The sequence below is a fragment of the Dama dama genome, chromosome 30 (assembly GCF_033118175.1).
Source record: "Dama dama isolate Ldn47 chromosome 30, ASM3311817v1, whole genome shotgun sequence".
Taxonomy (NCBI): Eukaryota; Metazoa; Chordata; class Mammalia; order Artiodactyla; family Cervidae; genus Dama; species Dama dama.
This window is the reverse complement of record NC_083710.1, coordinates 31,453,639-31,472,764: the sequence shown is the minus strand read 5'-3', so window position 1 is coordinate 31,472,764 and position 19,126 is coordinate 31,453,639. Positions and strand designations below refer to the sequence as shown.

General features: G+C 42.4%; 1 protein-coding gene across 7 annotated transcripts in view; it reads right to left on the bottom strand.

Moving 5' to 3' along the window:
- Window positions 1-19,126, bottom strand: part of STARD13 (StAR related lipid transfer domain containing 13) — a 224,781-nt gene that overhangs the window by 25,811 nt on the left and 179,844 nt on the right. For all 7 annotated transcript variants that reach the window (XM_061133700.1, XM_061133702.1, XM_061133699.1 and 4 more), the window contains 2 exons: window positions 12,803-12,866; window positions 651-2,041 (listed from right to left, as the gene is read on the bottom strand). In XM_061133700.1, coding sequence (XP_060989683.1) covers window positions 651-2,041; window positions 12,803-12,866 — 1,455 coding nt within the window. The remainder of the gene's footprint in view (window positions 1-650; window positions 2,042-12,802; window positions 12,867-19,126) is intronic.

Below are 19,126 nucleotides of genomic sequence, written 5' to 3'. Positions count from 1 at the left end.
GGGAGCTGGAGAGTACCGTCACACTGCCGTCCTGACTCCACACTCTGACTTGTGACAGGTGCAGATGAAGCTCTCCTGATGTGACCACACAGCAGTGAGCCCGAGAGACATCACTGCCTCAGGAGAGACCCTACTGGTTTCCCCCTTCCAGGGCCATTTATCTAAGGTGCTTGTGAAATGGTCATAGTAAAACAGCTTTTATGTGCTTTGTAATCTGCATTTTAAAGTCAAAATAAACATATGAAGTACTGTATACACCTTAGATCTCAGAAATTTCTCATAGAACTTTTTAAAAATTTAAGATTTGGCAAAAGAGATGCTTGGCAAGGTCATGGGAAGAGCCTGTGCACAGGTAATGGGCCTTGTCATCAGTGCTTTGCACATAAGAAGCTCAATTTTTTTTTTTTTTTTTTTTTGTGCATAAAACCAAGATTGAATTAAAGGGTAAACACTGGGAGAAACAAATGTGAGTTAACATGGATTCAATCTGCACAAAAGACATACTACTGTTCAAATAATTCCCAACCGCATACATCGCTTAGACCAGTGTTAAACATTTAGAAGGTACTCTATAAATGTTTGTTAAGTAAACAGACCATAATTATGATGAAATGGATTTAAACCACATTTCACAAAGCCATGCCACCAACCTGTTTGGCCTGGTCAGAGAGGCCCCTACTCCCGAGTCCCTCCTTTCTCTGACCCCAGCGGCCTCTGACTCAGTAAGAGACGCTCTGTCTCTTTCCACGTCACTGGGTGTGGTCCGACCTTCGGAGACAGAGTTGCCTTCGAAATCCAAGGTGATCTGATTGGGAGAAGGGAAGGGGGAGAAGCCAGCCTCTCCGGCGCTGTGTGTCTGTGGTTCGGGTAACATGTTTCTGGACCAGTCATCCACTACCTCCTGGAGCCCACTGACGTGATGGAGGATGTCATCCAGGTGAGGGAAGAGGTCATCCTTCTCCAAGTCCAGAAGGTCCCCGGTGCTGGCGTACAGGTGGGAGCCGGGGACGTTGTCATAGATGCTGACCCGACTCGCCCTGTGGCAGGACCCCATGAGCCTGGGCTCTCTGGCCCCCGGGCTGGGCTGTCTGCCCAGGGAGATGCTCCCGGTCCTCCAGTTCGCCCCGTGGCTGTTGTCTGTTGGCGAGAGGCTTTCGATAGAGAGCGCCTTGGGGAAGGTTCCTGGCTTGTGGTCCTTGGGGATGTGTACCACCAAGTTCTCTTGGGAGTGAAACTCGTGCGCGTGGTGGTTTCTGTCCCCCGAGTCCCGCAGCGCTGTCCCCGAAAGCACGTCCAGGTCTTCGAGGTACATGCCCCCGCGCTTGTGGGCCTCCTGGCCCCTCCGCTCCTTCAGGCCAGGCGTGCTCCCCCCACTGCTGCTGTTCTCCGAGGGGCTGCTCTCAGCACCCCACTTGGCGGGGCCAGGAAGCCCGGCACTGCCGGTGGCGGAGGGCGAGTTCTGGAGGTGTCCGTTTGGGATCTGGACGCACTGCATGGCCTTGAAGGACTCGGGCTCCTGCTGCAGCACTGGACCGCTGATCACCAGGCCCCCGGTCCGCCCCTTGTGCCTCCCCTGTGTGCCTTTCCCTCGCAGCGTTTCCATGCGTTTCAGGAACGACTTGGCCCTGGCCCGGCTGGGCTTCTCATTCTTTGGATGCAAAGGGTGCTGGAGCCCGTCTTTGGGGGACGGCAGGAGGCTGTTGCCCACCAGCGCGGCGTCCAGCATGACCGGGCCGTCGGCGCAGTACTGCCCGGGGCCCTCGAAGGCCTCCTGGCTGGCGCCGTGCCCGCCCAGCTGGCTGCGGCCGTCGCTCCCGCCGCTGCTTTCGCTGTGAATGGAGCAGACCTCAGGCTCGCTCAGATCCGTGAGGACGCTTTCACTGCTGGTCGTGTTTCTCATCCTAATGTCTCCCGACAACCCATTTCTGTCTCCTCCAGGAAACAGTGTGTGGAGGTCGTCCACGCGAGACCACCGGCGGCTGGTTCTTTGGAAAGTCCATTTGTTGCTGATGCAGAGATCTTCCTCATCGGAGTCGTCACCCTGGAAAACAGCAGCAGGATGCTAATGTAAGGGTGGCAGGGGTGGAGAGGGCAGTCCAGGGAGCGTGGGCACGGCACCCCCGCCTCCTCCTTCCCTCCCTCTCACGGGTGGACCCTTTTGTTGGTCCCTCCCCCATCTTTATTGTCCTGGATGCCCTCTTCCTTCCCAGTAGCTGGAAGATCCCTTCCCAACCCGTCCAGCGCTCTTCCCTTCAGTTTTCCTTCCCTCCTCTATAAGAAGCTTCATGGACCGATTATAGAGGATGTAATTACCATCTGGCTAGACAGGCTAAATATAAAACACCTGCAATTCTCCCTTTTTGAGTAGAAACTTAATCTTACCATAGAAGGCACTTACTTCTTTCCATCTCTTTATGGAGCCCTAGGACCATATTTCTAGCTTTCCTCTTCTGAGCCTCAGAGTCACTAGATCTCAAAGCCAATACTCCTTAGTCTCCCAGACTTGATTCTTAGCATATGTTCCCATGCAAGTTAACAGCCAAATTATCTCCAAATTCCTGGAAGTGGAAATTTGGGAGCCATTCTAGAGATTCCTGGTGGAGGAAGGTCCCATCCCAGCCAGCACCACCAGGCCAGCCTTCTTGTTTTTAATCAGCCCTGGATCCGAGTTCCTTCCTGGGACATGGGTATCTGGGTGCTATGGCCCCACCATTTTGCCCTGTCATACACCTCACACATTTCTCTTACGTCTGGGTTCTGCCTGAATTTGTAGCCCCTGAGACAGAAGAGTCTGGGTTCCCTGAATCCAGAAATGGCTTTGTTTATCTTTGCAAATCCCTGGGCCCGGCCCAGCACAGACATATAAATAATTTCCTTTCCAGATGAACTGGATCATCCATTCCTTCCTCCTCTTCATTATGTGTATTACCAAGACCCGACTCTGACATGGTTCTCAAACCCGCTCCCTCGTTCATATCTTCACTCTCATTCCCCAGTGTGGGCCCTTGGCACCTCTGGCTGGGTTATTACGTAAAAACCGGGCCAACATCCTCTCCATCTAAACGACTTTCCACAGTGTAATCCAAGTGCAATCACAGGGTTTCCCAGTTTAGACACTTTTCGTTCCCCTTAGCTCTCTGAAGTCTGGGTATGGCATTTTCAACCTGACTTTCAACCTGAAGCTCTTTCAACCTGACCCCAATGTGCTTTTCTTATTTTAATGCTTCCTCCCCATCTTCCTGCATTCTGCTCCCTGACCTGCAACTAGGTCCAATACCCAGCTCTGTGACGGGATTAAGAGCCTAAAAGGTTTATATGGTCCCCTGTCCTTCCCTGGTCCCTGACCATTCTTGGGTACTCAGCTTCATGGGTCTCTTTGACACATTCCTGACAGCCCCAAGGCAGTGACTATGCTTCCACTGTGCTCCTGTAGCATTTAGATCTTTATTGTAACATTTATTATAATGCTATCTTAATCTCATGTCCCATGCACCTACTCTCAACTGTTACAGATAAACTCATCAGGTCCAGGGCCTGCGTTTCTGTGTCATATTCATATTTATTATCCTCCCCAATGCCGAGCGGAGAGTGACTGCTCTCTTTCTCTCTATGTGTGTATATATATATTAATTGGACTAAGTGTTATTTCACTTTACCTTGGCATCCGGTTCTAAGACCTGGTTGCCAGTGCAAGCAGTACCAGTTAGACTTAGGTGACTGTCTGAAAGTTGCTTACTCTCTCCAAAGTGCATTTCTATCATTTATAAAATGGCATTTATAAAATGGGACTGAAAATCGGTTCTGCATCATAGGTTTGCTTCGGGGATTACATGAAATAACGCACTGACTAATCCTTCATTGAGGGGTATTTTGGCTTATTTGTTATTTTCTCATGTTTGTTCAGCTGCATCTGTGCTTCCTGTCCGTGTAAGATCTTATCCATCTTTCTATATATCTGGCAGCTACCTTAACTCCTCTGGACATCGCAATATATTGTCTTCAAGGAAAAATAAACAGATGCTCAGTCAGTGAATGTGGGATCCTCCCATTCTTATTCCCTGAAAATCTAGGTTCACAGGGATTAGACTACATAACAAATTTGAACTTTCAAGTATAAGGCGGAAGAAAGCAGAAAACCATGGCAATCACAGAGAATTTCATAGCGGTGGCAGCATGGTGGGAAATTAGCTTTGAGTTTTAAGAAAGTTGCATAAAACTTTGGCGAAAGAGCTTAAAAAGTTGCACAAATGGAAAAAGGGCAAGACTCTAGGATGAAGACTCAAAAATATCCTTTCTTCATAGCATTTTCTACCTCCTCTTTCCCTGTGATGGATACAATAAACCCTGACATCTAAGGGCTATTTAAATGTCAGGTACTGTGACAGTTTGAAGGTTGAGTTTATTGGATTTTCATGTCATATTTCAGGAAGCTAGGAGAAGTTGATATTAAGTAAACATTCTGAAAAAAACCTTTTAGCAAACAGTTTCTGAGAAGGCAAAAGAAGGATATGCTTTTAAAGAAAATACAGATTTTTAAAATAGAAACTACAGCATTTAGTGTTGGCTCCAATGAGCTCTCTAAAGCAATCCCAAACTTGGTTACTGATGCTAGCAAACCACATACTAGTTGGAGAAGGACTTCTTTATGTTGGTTTAGAAAAGATGCCAAGCCGGGCACTGTGGGCTAGGGATGGAAAGCCTGCTCCTGTCTGCTGGGCTCTAAGAGCTTATTATACTGGCTCTGGGCAAAAAGAGATATTTACAACCCAACTGAAGCATGTGAAAAAGTGGTAAACTCCTGGGGAAAAAGGCAAACAGTTCAAGGAAATTTTGCAGTATTTAGATGGCTTGAATCAAAACAAACAAAAATCAAAGCAATAAAAAATAAAAATAAAACAGAGAAAAAAGGAAAAGATACCTATCTTCTTTAGTGTGCAATTATCAGAGTACGTCCAGAGGGTACGGACATGATTCTGTGTCTGTTTTTTCCCACTGGTGCAGGATCTTTGAAACTACTGATAGTGACATACAATAAGAAATACATTTTTTAAGTTATAAATGGGTACTAGAGATGCAAGGTAAAACACCATAGATATAATGTCCGTGTATGTTATATATGTAAGTTGTTAAGTGAGTAAGTTCTAAGAGTTCTCATCACAAGGAAAACATTTTTTTTTTTTTTTCTCTATTCTTTAGCATTGTATCTCTGGGATGATTGATATTCACTAAACTTACTGTGGTAGTCATGATGTATGTCAGTCAAATCACGCTGCACACTTTAAACTGATACAGTGCTATATGTCAATTATGTCTCAATAAAACTGAGGAAGGAAAAAAGGAAGTAAAACAGCACTGATAACAGTATATGGAACATACTAAGTGCTCAATACATGTTAGCTGCTCATAAAAAAGAAAAATTCCAGCACAACTCAAGGCACATATATAAATTACACTAAAGCTAAATAAATAAATACATAAATTTATGCTATCACAGTTATCTTTATCCTCTGATATTTTATATTCTAGTTTAGTTCATTTCATTTTTTTAAAATGTTGTTTGCAACCCATTAGATTCATCTGATAATCTACCAATGGGCCTTGATTCACAGCATGAAAAACACGACAGTTTTAGTTTTTTATATACTCAGGGACCAGCAGATGGTCAGGGACATAGCAGACTCTCCAATAATAAATGTAAGGTGTACTCTTTAGGAGATGATCAGATTTCATCTTTTTTTTTTTTTTTTTTTTTGAGGCTAGACACAAATAGTTTGTGATTATTTAGAAATGCAAAATGGAAACCTCTAGGAGTCAGATGTTTTTATGATAAAAAGACACACCAAACTAACTTTATTCTCTTATCTCAGCAATTTAGTAAACCAGGGAAATACTAGGGACATGTGTGTCTGGATTTCAGCCAGGAACTCACAAAAGGCCAAGACGCCAAACTGCTGGAGGCTACAGAGCGTTTTGTGAGTAGCTGGTTGAGTAACTCCACCAGAGAGGGTGATGGAAAGACTGAAAGCAAATGACGCAGGACGCCTCCAGGCCGTGTCCATTTTAAGAATAAGTTGAATGAGTCAGAAGGATCCATGTTTTTAAACTGTGAAGATGGCACAGATTATTCACTAGGTGCTCTTTTTGCTGTTGTTTATTTTTAATTGGAGGACGACTGCTTTACAGTGTTGTGTTAGTTCCTGCTGTGCAATGAAGAGAATCGGCTGTAAGTACACGTCTCTCTTCTCACTTCTGGACCTCCCTTCCACCCCGCCCCCATCCCATCCATTCAGGTCTCACTAAGCCATCTTAAGCAAGGCACTCACTTTGAGACTCAATTTTCTCAGCTGTAAAATGGAAATGATAACAACCCACATCTGGCATGGTTTGCCAATAGAATCAAATGAGAGTATATGTGAAAATTCCAGATAAACCTTAAAGTGCAAGATGAAACTAATTATTGTTGTTAGAGAATACTGATTTGAGATGCATAATGATCTTAACAGAATTGAAGGATGGCCTGTTAATAAGATGAAATTTCGTGAAGTTAAACACGAAGAACTTAACTTTACAAATCTATTACAGGATGTGTGGGATGGAACAGTCTTTGTTCCTATCAATAGTCTTGAGAATTGTAGCAGATTTAGGCTTAATGTGAGTTAACCATGTAATGTGGTAACCAAACCAAGACATTCACCTTAGGATATTTGCCCGAAAGCATGGATCTCAATACTTGGGAGGTGCAGCCCCATTGTATTCTGCACCGGTAACATATATTAGGAACAACGGGCCACAGACTAAGGGGCCCTTGGAATGGGATATATTTCTAGAGTAGAGTAATCAGGTTGGCCAGTGATCTAGACATCACAACCTTCTGTGAAGGATGATTGAAAGGACTAATGGTTTGGTTTAGAAAAAAGGAACTCGAGGACAGTACAACTCAAAGTGTGGTCAAGGGGCTGACAGTCCCCTGACCAGTCTTAAGTGAGGTGAGTTCAGACACTGAGAGTAAGTACTAAAACCATTTGTCACCATTTGGCATGGCTGTGCTATCCAAGTTCATGATCACTGGACTTGTCTTACTAAACAGGGTTGAGACCAGCTTGTGTGCTGGGCTCACAAGGTCCATGTTACATGTGACATTTCAAGATCAGTTTATCCAGCATAACCCAAAGTGTATAACGTACAGGATTCACTGTTTTACAGAAAGACTATTGTAGAAACTAGCTGGTGACTGTGGATTAGAGATGAATTTTGACAATATAGCATCACTTTGTTTTGTTAAAAGTAAAAAAGAATAGCCAAAACTTTTAAAAATTACTTTAAAAACCTCTTTATTTTTATTTTTTTTTAATGTGTATCATTTTAAAAGTCAGTATTGAATTTGTTACAGTATTGTTTTTGTTTTATGTTTTGGTTTTTTTTAGCTGCAAAGCATGTGGGATCTTAGCTTCTTGACCAGGGATTGAGCCTGAACCCCCCAATTTGGAAGGCAGAGGCTTAACCACTGGACCGTCAGGTAAGACCCACTCAACGTATTCTGTGGAACTGGCTTCTTTATGATGGTTAGTATTAAAACAAAGAAGTATTTGAGATACACATTTCCCCCTGTGAGTGGTTTCTGTCAATCAAACCTAAATTAGATAACAAAACTCACCATCGGGAATACTCATAGTCATAGTGTTTGACTGAAATGTTGTATAGACATTTAATATGTGGAATTGATATTTCAAAGTAAACTTTTTGTTTAGTTCTGACAGCTGAACAACAGAAAAAAAGTTGCAAATGCAATCATGATTCTTCATATTAATTGCCTAAGTGTACACTTTTAGTAAAAATATGAACAATTTTTGTAATTCTTTCCTGGTATATTTGTTTCAGTTATATTTATTGGAATGCAATTTTGTATCTTCAAAGTCTAATAAAACATTTAGTCTTGTATTTTCTCTAGTACAATCATTAGAGATTATCTAATGATTGTATCATTCATATTTCTAATATCATTCATGTTTCTAATAATTGTTTTGTAATGAATTTTACAAAAGTATCTTGGTCAGTGGCAGGCTGGGAATTTTTTAAAAAACTGATCATTCATTGTAGACAGTTTAAGAAACTTTGTTCTAGATTGAACGGAGGTTAGAAAAGTTTCTGTAAAGGGCCAGATAGTAAATATTAGAACACTACAGCTACTCAACTCTGCCTTTGCAGCCAAAAGAATGTGTGTGGCTTTATTCCAGTACAACTTTCTTTACCAAAGCAGGAGCAGTAGCTTGCTGAGCTCTGGTCTAGACAAAGAAGAAATCTGTATTCTGTGCCTCTCCAGAGAGACGAGTTGGAATCAGACGGGCACGTTTACATCAAGTCAACTTTTAGCTTATTATATGGAAGACTTCCAGTACTTAGGAAAAAATAAATTGCCTTGCATTTTAATGAACTCAAGTCTAGATGCTTATAAACAGAGGCTGAGTGAATTGTTGGATGCTCTGAAAGTAAATCCTGTGCTGGATAGGAGGTTGGAAAAGATGAGCGAAGAGCTCCTCTCACTCAAAGATCCAGGTTCGAGGATATTCACACATAACACTCTTCAATGTAAGATGTACTACTCTCCACCAAGGGAATGATGGAATGAAATGTAACTTCTCTCATTTGACTCTGCTGTTTGGAGCTGCCAGGTGGTGTCTTATTTAGTGGGACATTTGAGGTTATGAAAGGCAATGGGGGGGAGGGTGCAGGCGGAGGCTCAGACCAGGCCCCCTGACAACAGCTGCAGCTCCTCTGAAATGCCCACGGCATCCAGGCTAGGAGGTGCTGGCTGCAACGTGGCAATTAGTCATGGTTTCTTTGTTGCTTTCCACCTTGGGGTCATGATTTCAGAGAGCTTTATTAAAACTATGACTTTAACCAGGACCTTCTTTTGAAGCCACTCGTCTTCCCTCAGGAAATCTTAGGTAGGAGTCCTGTGTAAGCATCTCATACTTTCCTCACTTAGCAGAGATCCTTATTGGAGTCTTCAGTCTCTGACTTTAACTTTGAACAGAACCCACATCACATTAACACTGACTGTAATGAGGGGATTTCAGTGTCATCATAAAGCAAGTATGAATTCTGTAGGTCATAATGAAGAAACCGTTTTCTGAGCAAGAGTAGCTTTGCATGTGCCTTGGTTGTTTTTAATTTAGAGGAAACTTCAAACTTCTTTTGGCTTTTTCTAAAAAAGTGAGAACATTCGTAACTGAAATTATATATGCTTCAGAGACAAATGCCAAAAACAGACACTGCAAAGGGAAGGATTTTGTCTTTTTTAAACAAAATCTGACCATCTCTTTACACTGGAAACAGGAGCCCATACGAGCCCACAGATGTAAGAGGTGGCTACTCCACAGGTACATGGAAATTTAGACGTGTATCTCCCATTAGCGTTGACTGGAGCTGAGTGTCTGAGCCCTCCTGTTCAGAAGCACGGCCCTGCCACTTGCAGCATTGCAAGGGGAGGAGCCTGAGGCCAGACGTGGGCAATGGCTGGGTCCTCAGGCTCTCAGAAATGCAGGGGTTTAGTAAGTCTTTCAGTGAGATGCATGGCCAAGATTGAGGACACTCTACCTGCTTCTCATGGGGAAAGTAATCTTGAATCTTTAGAGGGCTGCTTTTCTCTTCTGCAAAGTGGCAAGGTGCGATTTCAGTTGTCCTGGTGCTTTACGAGTGAGTGGCATTTGATGTACAAGGAAAGTGCATGCCTAACTAAGTATGAATGAGGCTTCACCATTGTCATCTATTTGTGGATTTTGTTTTGTTTTTTTTTTTCCCCTATCTTGGGTCAACCCACCAAACTCTTCAGAATTAAACAAAATCAGGTGAGAACCAAATTCAAAGCAGAGCAATGAAATTCATGGCTCTTTTAACCACGAGAGATCCAAAGGTAAATTTCCATGAAGACATTAAATAAATTGTGGACTTGAGTACAAAAAGCAAGAAATATCCCTCTTCTAAAACAACAATAAAAATACCTAATTGTATATATTGCTGAGGAAGCCCTTCTGGGTCTTAGGCCAAGGGCCAGAAGCTCATGACAATACATTTCTGAATCTCTCTCAAGGGCCAGGAAGGGCAGAACAGCTGGGTTCAGATCCTGCCTGTGCCATTTCTGAGTGGCTCTGGGCAAGTTACTCCGCTTCCCTGTCCTTCAATCTCTGCATCTGTGACGTGCGGTTAGTGATGAGCAGTGGTACCGGGTGTGGCACCTGCTCACCACACCACAGAGTTCTAAGAAGCACACACAGCCTTCTGGGGCCCTGGAGGGAGAAGCATGACCATGTTCCCAGGTGGTGAAGCCATTTGGGGATGACATTCTGGGGAATTAAACATGTCTGGGCCTCTGCAGATTAGAGGTGAGCATTGTGTTTCTGTTTCTTGGATTGATTAAAATAGGGACAAACCCAGAGGAAACGCTACTGTCTTTTTTTCCCTTCTGCCAAACAAACTAATTCCACAGTTGGTTGAAGCCCCTGTGGTGCTTGGCTCTCAAGTTTCACTTTCTGCTTTTGATCATTTAGCCTGGTCCTAGTCTGCATTTAGTGTTTTATTGCAGTAAAATAAAAGATTGGCTGAAGCTCCAATACTCTGGCCACTTGATGCGAGAGCCAACTCATTGGAAAAGACCCTCATGCTGGGAAAGACTGAAGGCAAAAGGAGAAGGGGGTGACAGAGGTTGAGTTGATCGGATGGTATCACTGACTCAATGGACGTGGGATTGAGCAAACTACAGGAGATAATGAAGGACACGGAAGCCTGGTGTGCTGCAGTCCATGGTGCCATGGAGAGTTGGACACAACTGAGAGACTGAACAACAACAAAGGACTGGTCTGTGACTTGTGTAAGGAGCAGATCACAGGGACACGTGCCACCATCAGGGTCTCCTATGTAGTTGCTTAGACCACAGCCCCCAATGCACGTCACGACTAAGATTCACGAGTGGGTGGAGACCACTCACTGGATTTATTTATTTCAAAATTCAGGCCACGAGTCCCTACCTAACAATGTGGAAAGCCCTGTTTTATCCAAGTGCCTGCATCCATGGGGCCCACAGCTAAGTAGGGACTGTAAGGGTATATACCACCATAGCCAACGTAAGGCATAAATTAAGAACGTCAGAATGCCGAAGGGACCAATTTACAGAGGAGCTTCTGTGAAGGTAACATGGCCTAATGCATGTTATTCAAGCCTGTCCCACGTGTGGGTTTTGAAATGCTGGTGATAAGGGAAGAATTCAATCATACCACTTGGTTGAAAACATATCGTGTCGTCAGTTTTTGGCATTTGTGTTTGTGATACATGGCAGCTAAGGATCTGCACTGGCAGCCGAACAGACCAGCCACACAGGCGTGGCTGCGCTTGGTTTAATAAGAACCATGTGTTACAACCAAAACAACATCTGACCTTCCTGCTTCCGTGTATGTACTTCTCAAGGGCTCTATTCAGCCAGACAGCTGTTGGGACGTTTATTCCCACATTTTTCATTTTCTTTGACCCGGACAAATTGCCCATGTTTTAATATATTCTCTGGATATTGTTTTTCACCATTTTACCTCCTTAGCTTGAATCTTTGGTTCCTAGCTCAAACTCCAAATTGTTTTGAAGGTGAGGTCAACCAAAATTCATTTGCGCTTCTTTTTGGGTGCTATTTTAGAGCAGAAAGTCAGGCTAAAGTTATTTTTAAAGATTTGCTTACTCGGGAGTGACTTAAAATCCATGGGTTGTAATGACTTCTCTGTGTAGACCAGAATAAAGAACACTTTCTTACAACTCAGAGATGTTTTCTCTGCTTCTTCAAAATATAGTGAGGCTTGACTTGTTACATACTGAAGATGTGAAATGAAAAAAGTAGCTAACGATTTTAGTTCTGAGTTTCCTAAAAGGATCAATTCAGTGAGAAAGAGAGGTCTTTCAGCACAGTGGTTATGGGCCTCAGTTTTGGAGTCAGACACACCTGAAGTTGAAACCCTGCTCCTCCACCATCTAATAGATCACAGGCAAGGGACTTAGCCAGTTCAGGTTTTATTTTCCTTCTCTAGAAAACAGAGACCCTCTGCCACAATGTATGAAATACCATAACATAGCTTGTGGAAAACAGTAAGTGCTCAATAAAGTATAGCTTTGTTTCAGAACTGAAATTGCCAGCCTTACACCTACAGAGAGAAAAATGCCTGCAAAGTCCTGTAAGAGAGAGGAAGTGTAGTGACTAGGAAACTGAACGACGTCCCCTATGACTAGAGAAAAGGGCCAGGGGTGAGAATGGAGAGATGGGCGAGTTCTGAATCCTGTTGTTGCCCTCTCCCTCCACCTGCTCAACAACGATGAAATGAACCGGCCTGACAATAAACACATCCTGAACTGCACTTGAAACAAAATGCCATAGGAAAGAATGAAGCAGAAGACACCTGGCATGACCCGCCCCATAGATTCTGTTCTTCATTCTCTTAATCTACAAATCACTGGAGAACTTGAGTCTAATATGGAGTGGACATTTACAACTAAACAAACTTCTGAAAGATGATCACAAACAAGGCATTTTATGTTTGTATGCAAACCCTCTGATCAAAACTAAAGCAAAGTGAAACAGATGTTAGCCTAGGTTCCTATCAGGCTTATTCATGATGCTTATGATAAGACGAGATATTTGGAGAATAAACACATAGACGGTCAGTCATTTCAGAATTTTGGTTACGTTCATGTTGTTTTTAATCTGTGAATGCAGCTTGTCCTGCTGGTACAGACATGGTCTTAGTAGGGTGTAGTAAGTTATACCTACCTTTTTCCTTTGGAAGTTCACATCAAGTTTCATTGAGGCACACTTGTTCAATGTATTTAGTCGTCTAAAAAGAAAGAAAAATGTGATCATTGCTATCACTAATGAACCTAAATCTTTCCAGTTTGATGATTCTCATTGGTTGCCAGTGAAGCTGAAAGTGCAGAAACAACCAATCACATCCCCAGAAAGGACACTACCCAGAGATGGTACATGATAAAGGGTTCCCTTTTGTTCTCCAGCCTCCAGACCTGAGAGGACCTTCCATGAAGCTTACCAATCCTTGCTGCTTCCCTTTCATCATTCTTGGAACCCATGGGAAGTAATTTTAAGCCATATTTTCACCAGCCCCTCATTTCATCTGCCACTTTGACTTTCTCTCCAGTCTATCCTGCTAATCCCCAAATTTGGATCAACTCAACCATCTCTCTTCTCTCCTGCTCTTGTGTATAAATGGGAAAAGAACTCACATTATAGTGCTGAATTATATATGCCACAAACTGAATTGTGTCCTCCCCAAACTCACAGTTTGAAGCCCTAAACCCCAATGTGATTGTATTTGGAATAAGAAGTGATTAAGGTTAAATGAAGTCATAGGTAGAGCCTTAATCCAATAGAATTAATATCTGTAAAGGAAGAGACTGATTCAATGGACATGAACTTGGGCAAACTTTGGGAGATGGTGAGGGACTGAAGCCTGGCGTGCTTCAGTCCATGGGGTTGCAAAAAGTCGGACATGACTTGGTGACTGAACAAAGGATGAGACACCAGAACACCCCCTCCCTCTCTCTCAATCAGCCATGGGAGGACATGGCAAGAAGGTGGCTGTCTGCAAGCTAGGAAGAGAGTCCTCACCAGAAACCAAACCTCACTGGCACCTTGATCTTGGACTTCCCAGCCTCCAGAACTGTGAGAAAATAAACTTCTGTTGTTTAGGCACCCAGTCTGTGGTATTTTGTTTTAGCGGTCTGTGATGACTAGTACATAGCAATGCTTACATTTTGAAATTCTCCCTCAGCTGGGCTCCTCAAATTGCTAACCAGCATTTATTTCATTTTTTCTCTCTGTTGGCATTCATTCTCAGATCATGAAAAATATCACAATTCCTCAACAGACCATTGCCAGTGAGAAAATACAGCTTAAGTCATTAATTCTTTTAACATTTCTTTCCTTCATCATATGAAATGTTCATATTCTTTTTAAAAAATATTTTTCTTTATTTATTTGACTGTATGTCATGCAAACTCAGTCATAGCATGAGGGATCTAGTTCCCTGACTAGGGAGTGAATCTAGGTTCCCAGCATTGGGAGCATGGAGTCTTAGCCACTGCACCACCAGGGAAGCCCAAGATGTTTATACTCTTTTTCAAAGCTAACCCTTTATCATGTGTATGACTGTAACATCCACCACATCATCTGGGTTCTTTTTACTCTGCATAGGAATAAAGAGATATCAGCTCTTAAACTAGATTCTGATGATGGTTATCTCCTTTCTCTAGCCTGGACACCCCACCTGAGCTCCAGAGCTACATTTTTCAGCTACTCACTAGTCTCATTCATCAGTGGAGTCCTCCTGGCCCTTCATACTCACCTATGAAAACTGAACTCACTGTATTCTCTTCAAAACCTGTTTTTCCTGTTTAAAGTCTTGTCTTGATTAACAGCATCACCAGTAAGTCCCCCAAGCTAGATAACAGAGTCATCTTCCTGTTAATTAGACTGCCACAATGTCTGTGGATTTTGCCTCTTCTTGGTCGTACTCAGCCCCTTCTCATCTTTTACTTAGAGGCAGGAGACAGAGAGCCTGTTAAACTGGTTTCACTAATGCTTCACATTGAAATAGTTCTTTTTGTCAGCTTCTTATTGTGATATTTACTTAAAGTCAGCCATCTCCAGTTTACCCACTTATTAGACATTCATCAGTGTCAACTGTGACAGGCAGTTATGGACTAGAAGCTGATCACCTCGTCTGAAGCTATCTTCCCTCAGGTCCTTTGCTCCTGTACCTGATAGCCAGTTCCAAATGTGTGAAGGTCTCTACCTAAGAGCTAAAAGTGTTATCTGAGGTGCATTATGTACAGTTGATCTTTGGGCAGCATAGGTTTGAACAGTGTGGGTTCATTCAAACACACATTTTTTTTTGGTCAATAAATACACTGGAGGGACTTTCCTGGTGGTCCAGAGGCTAAGACTCCATGTTTCCAATGCAGGGGGCCCAGGTTCGATCCCTGGTTAGGGAACGAGATCCCACATGTCGCAACTAAAGATCCTCCATGCTGCAACTAAGATCTGGTGGAGCCAAATGAAAAAACAAATAGGAAATTTTTTTTGAGATTTGCAGTATTTTGAAAAAAGCTTGCAGACGAACCAACACAATACTGAAGTAGAAGAACAACGTTGGAGAATTGACACTACCCAACTTTTAAAGCTATAGTAATCAAGACAGTATGATAGTGGTGAAAGAAGAGACAAATCATCAGTGGAATAGAATACAGAGCCCAGAAATAGACCCACACAAATATAGCTAACTAATCTTTGACAAAGGAGTAAAGGCAACACAATGGAGAAGAGATAGGTTTTCAACAAACAATGTTGAAAAAACTGTACATCCACATGCAAAAAAAAGTCAGTCTAGACACAGATCTTATACCCATCACATAAATTAACTCAAAATGGATCACAGATCTAAATGTAAGCACAAAACTGTAACACTCCCAGAAGATGTCATAGGAGAATATCTAAAAGACCTTAGGTTTAGTGATGACTTCCTAGATACAACATCAAAGGCATAATCTATGAAATAAATACTTGACAAATTGGATTTCATTAAATTAAAAACTTCTACTCTGTGAAAGACACTGTCCAATGTATGAAAGGATATGCCATAGGTGTGAAGAAAATATTCATAAAAATCACATCTGATAAAGGACTGTTATCTAAAAAATACAAAAAACAACTTAAAATCAAAATAATAAAACAATCCAATTTAAAAAAACAGACAAAAATTGGGATACCTCACCAAAACAAGATACACGGGTCACAAATTATAAAAAATGTTCCACATCATATATCATTACAAAATTGCAAATTAAAACAACTGTGAGATACCATAACATACTTATTAGAACAACAACATTCTAAAACATTGGTATTACCAAATGCAGGCCAGGACGAGGAATGACAGAAACTCTCATTCATTGCTGGTGGGAGTGCAAAATGGTACAACCCCTTTGGAAGACAGTTTGGCAGTTTCTTATAAAACTAAACATCTTCTTACTATATATTCCAGTAGTTATACTCCTAGCTGTTTACTCAAAGAGTTGAAAACTTATTGCACACAAAAACTTGCACAGGAATTATTTTTTAATCCATAAAGACAAATATTGTATTTCTAAAGGACACATACACTTAAAATATAAAACAATGTGGCCAAACTTTTGCAGCCAACATGTCCACAATAGCAGTGGGTGTGAGGTGCTACTGCACAGGGATGTTAATAGCAGCTTTATTCATAATTGCCAAGACTTGGAAGTGACCAAGAGGTTCTTCAGTAGGTGAACCGATAAACTGTGGTACATCCAGACAATGGGATGTTATTCAGCGCTAAAGAAACGAGCCATCAGCCCATAAAGAGACATGGAGGAACCTTAAATGCATATTACTAAGTGAGAGAAGCCAATCTGAAAGGCTACATACTATATGATTCCAACTATATGGCATTCTGAAAGAGGCAAAACAGTAAAAAGATCAGTCGTTATAGGGACAGTAAAAAGATCAGTGGTTACTATTGGTGAGGAGGGAGAGGGGAATCACAGGATGGACAGAAAGGGTAGAGGATGGTTAGAGCAATGAAATATTCCGTATGATACTATAATGGTGGATACATGACACTATACATTTGTCAAAACCCATAAAATGTATAAGACGGAGAGTGAAGCCTATGCAAACTACAGACTCTGGGTGACAATGATGTGTCAGTGTAGGTTCACAGCTGTAAGGTATCACTTGGGTGGGGATGTTAATGGTGGCAGAGGCTGTGCATATGTGGCCACAGGTGGTAGATGAGAACTCCGAATACTTTGTGCTTAATTTTGCTGTGTGTCTAAAACTGCTCTAAAAATAAAACCTATTTAAAAACGTAATCTTTGTTTTGTTCATTTAAAAGTCATTTTATTTCTTGGAGTTTGAAATTACTGATGTAAAGTGATCTGCATTTCTTTTGCTCTGAATCTACTTTGTTATTAGTACTCAATTCTATCTACAAAATTGTCATGATTAAAGACATCTTAGAAATTCTGGATACAATTTCAAATATCATATGCACAACTATTCAGTTCTTCCACTCACGATGGATACGTTTATCCAATCATCATGCCATATACTTTAAATATCTTATAATTTTGTCAGTTATACCTCAATAAAGCTGAAAAAATGCAACTGATTTTTTAAGCTGGGAACAAAAGACAAAGAGGAAAAACACTCTTTACGGTGACCTGAGACTAGGCAGACATTACCAGCATGGTGTAGCATCAGTCTGTATTTATCTTCTATAAGGTAAACAATGGCTAGACTCTCCAAGAATACAAAATGGATAAAACACACACCCTGGAGGGATGGAGATGCCTCTTTAAGGACTGGCTGCTTCAGGTAAAAGAACATGCCATATAACAGAAGGATTCACAGCCCTTTATCAAAACCACCATGAATTCTATGACTACAGCCAGGCTGCATTTAGGACAAATATTAGCATCAGCATTTATTTCCCTCTAACTTAATGATGGGGCTTCCTAGGTGACTCTGTGGTTAAGAATCCGCCTGCCAATGCAGGAGAGGCGGGTTCCATCCCTGGGACGGGAAGATCCCCTGGAGGAAGAAGTGGCAACCCGCTCCACTGACAGAGGTGCCTGGAGGGCTACAGTCCCCGAGGTTGCAAAGAATTGGACAGACTGAGCAACTAAACAACAAACAATAAAAACCACTTAATGATAAGTAACATAAAACCCTTGGGAAAACCTGAGTTGGTCTGTCACTGGTGGCCTGGAAAACTATCCCTGCATGAACAGGAATTATAAAATGTGTTTTCTTCGCTGCATGAACAGTGTGTCTTCCACTGGATTAGAGCCTCTTTTGAGAGGAACCATAATTTATTCTTCTAATCCACCTAAAACCTAGCAGGAAATTTTATACATGATAGTCTCTGTAGGTTTTTCTTTTAAACTGAACATACTTTGTTTACATTGGTCCAATCAGCAACTGACTTTAGTCACAATAGACCTTGTGTAGTCTGAAGAACAGAATTATTCTCCCCACTGAATATGACGGGCTGAGAGCTGCACCTCATTTGCATCTCTAATGCCCAGCACAGGCACTGGTTCAGAGAGAATCCACTGGGTAAATGTTTGCTAAGGAAATACTAGAACCTGGCAGGCTCTGGGGACCGATCGGCCTGACCTCTTTTATTTTCAAATGAGGAGACTAAGGCTCTGAGAGAAAACACTTGCTCAGGGGAACCATGCATCAGCTAGACAGCTAGACTGCTAGACTTCGCCCCATCCAGAGATTTCTCCGCTCCAGCCTCCTCAAGGAGGATCCAGGAGGCCTGGGAGATGACAGCCTATGTCCTGGACCTTGCACAGGCTGGTCAATAAATGATAGTTTCCTTCCCCTCGCTACGTTTTCCATGGAAAGTGGAAACCCATGACGCATATTGAAGCTGTGCAGTTTGTGCTTTGGGGAAACTGGATTTACGTGTTGACATAAGCAAAGCAGTTTGACCCTTTCAAACGGACCGCCCACAATGTCCATGGCTACCAGAACCTGTTAATTTCTACTGTTGTCTTCAGAAGGCTTTAGAAGGGTTCATACATTAGTAAAGGAGAAACAGTCAGAAGTCTCATTTTAAAAGTGAAACTTGAAGTTCTGTAGGGAAAGTCAACAGGAAGAGAAGAAGCTGAGATACAACCATCTGACAGTGGGCACCATGTTCCAGAAACAAGTCGAGGGGCTGGGAATGCAGAGGTGAACCAGATGTGGTCCCTGCCCATGAGGATCTCACAGTTCTGAGTGGGATATAAATATGATGAACAAAAGGAAAAGCAATTAACTCTCAGGACGCAGAAGGACAAAGCCTCCCAGAGGAGGCAGTATTTGAGCAAGGCAATGAAGGACTGAGAGAAATTCGCTGCCCAGATGAAAAGGACTATAGGCAAAGCCAGCAGTCATTAACTGGAGTGCCCTAGTCTCGGAACTGCAAGGATGTGAGCAGGAATCACTGGTGGGATGGGCAGGGGTCAGATCACGAAGAACCAAAATGAAGATGTTAGAGCA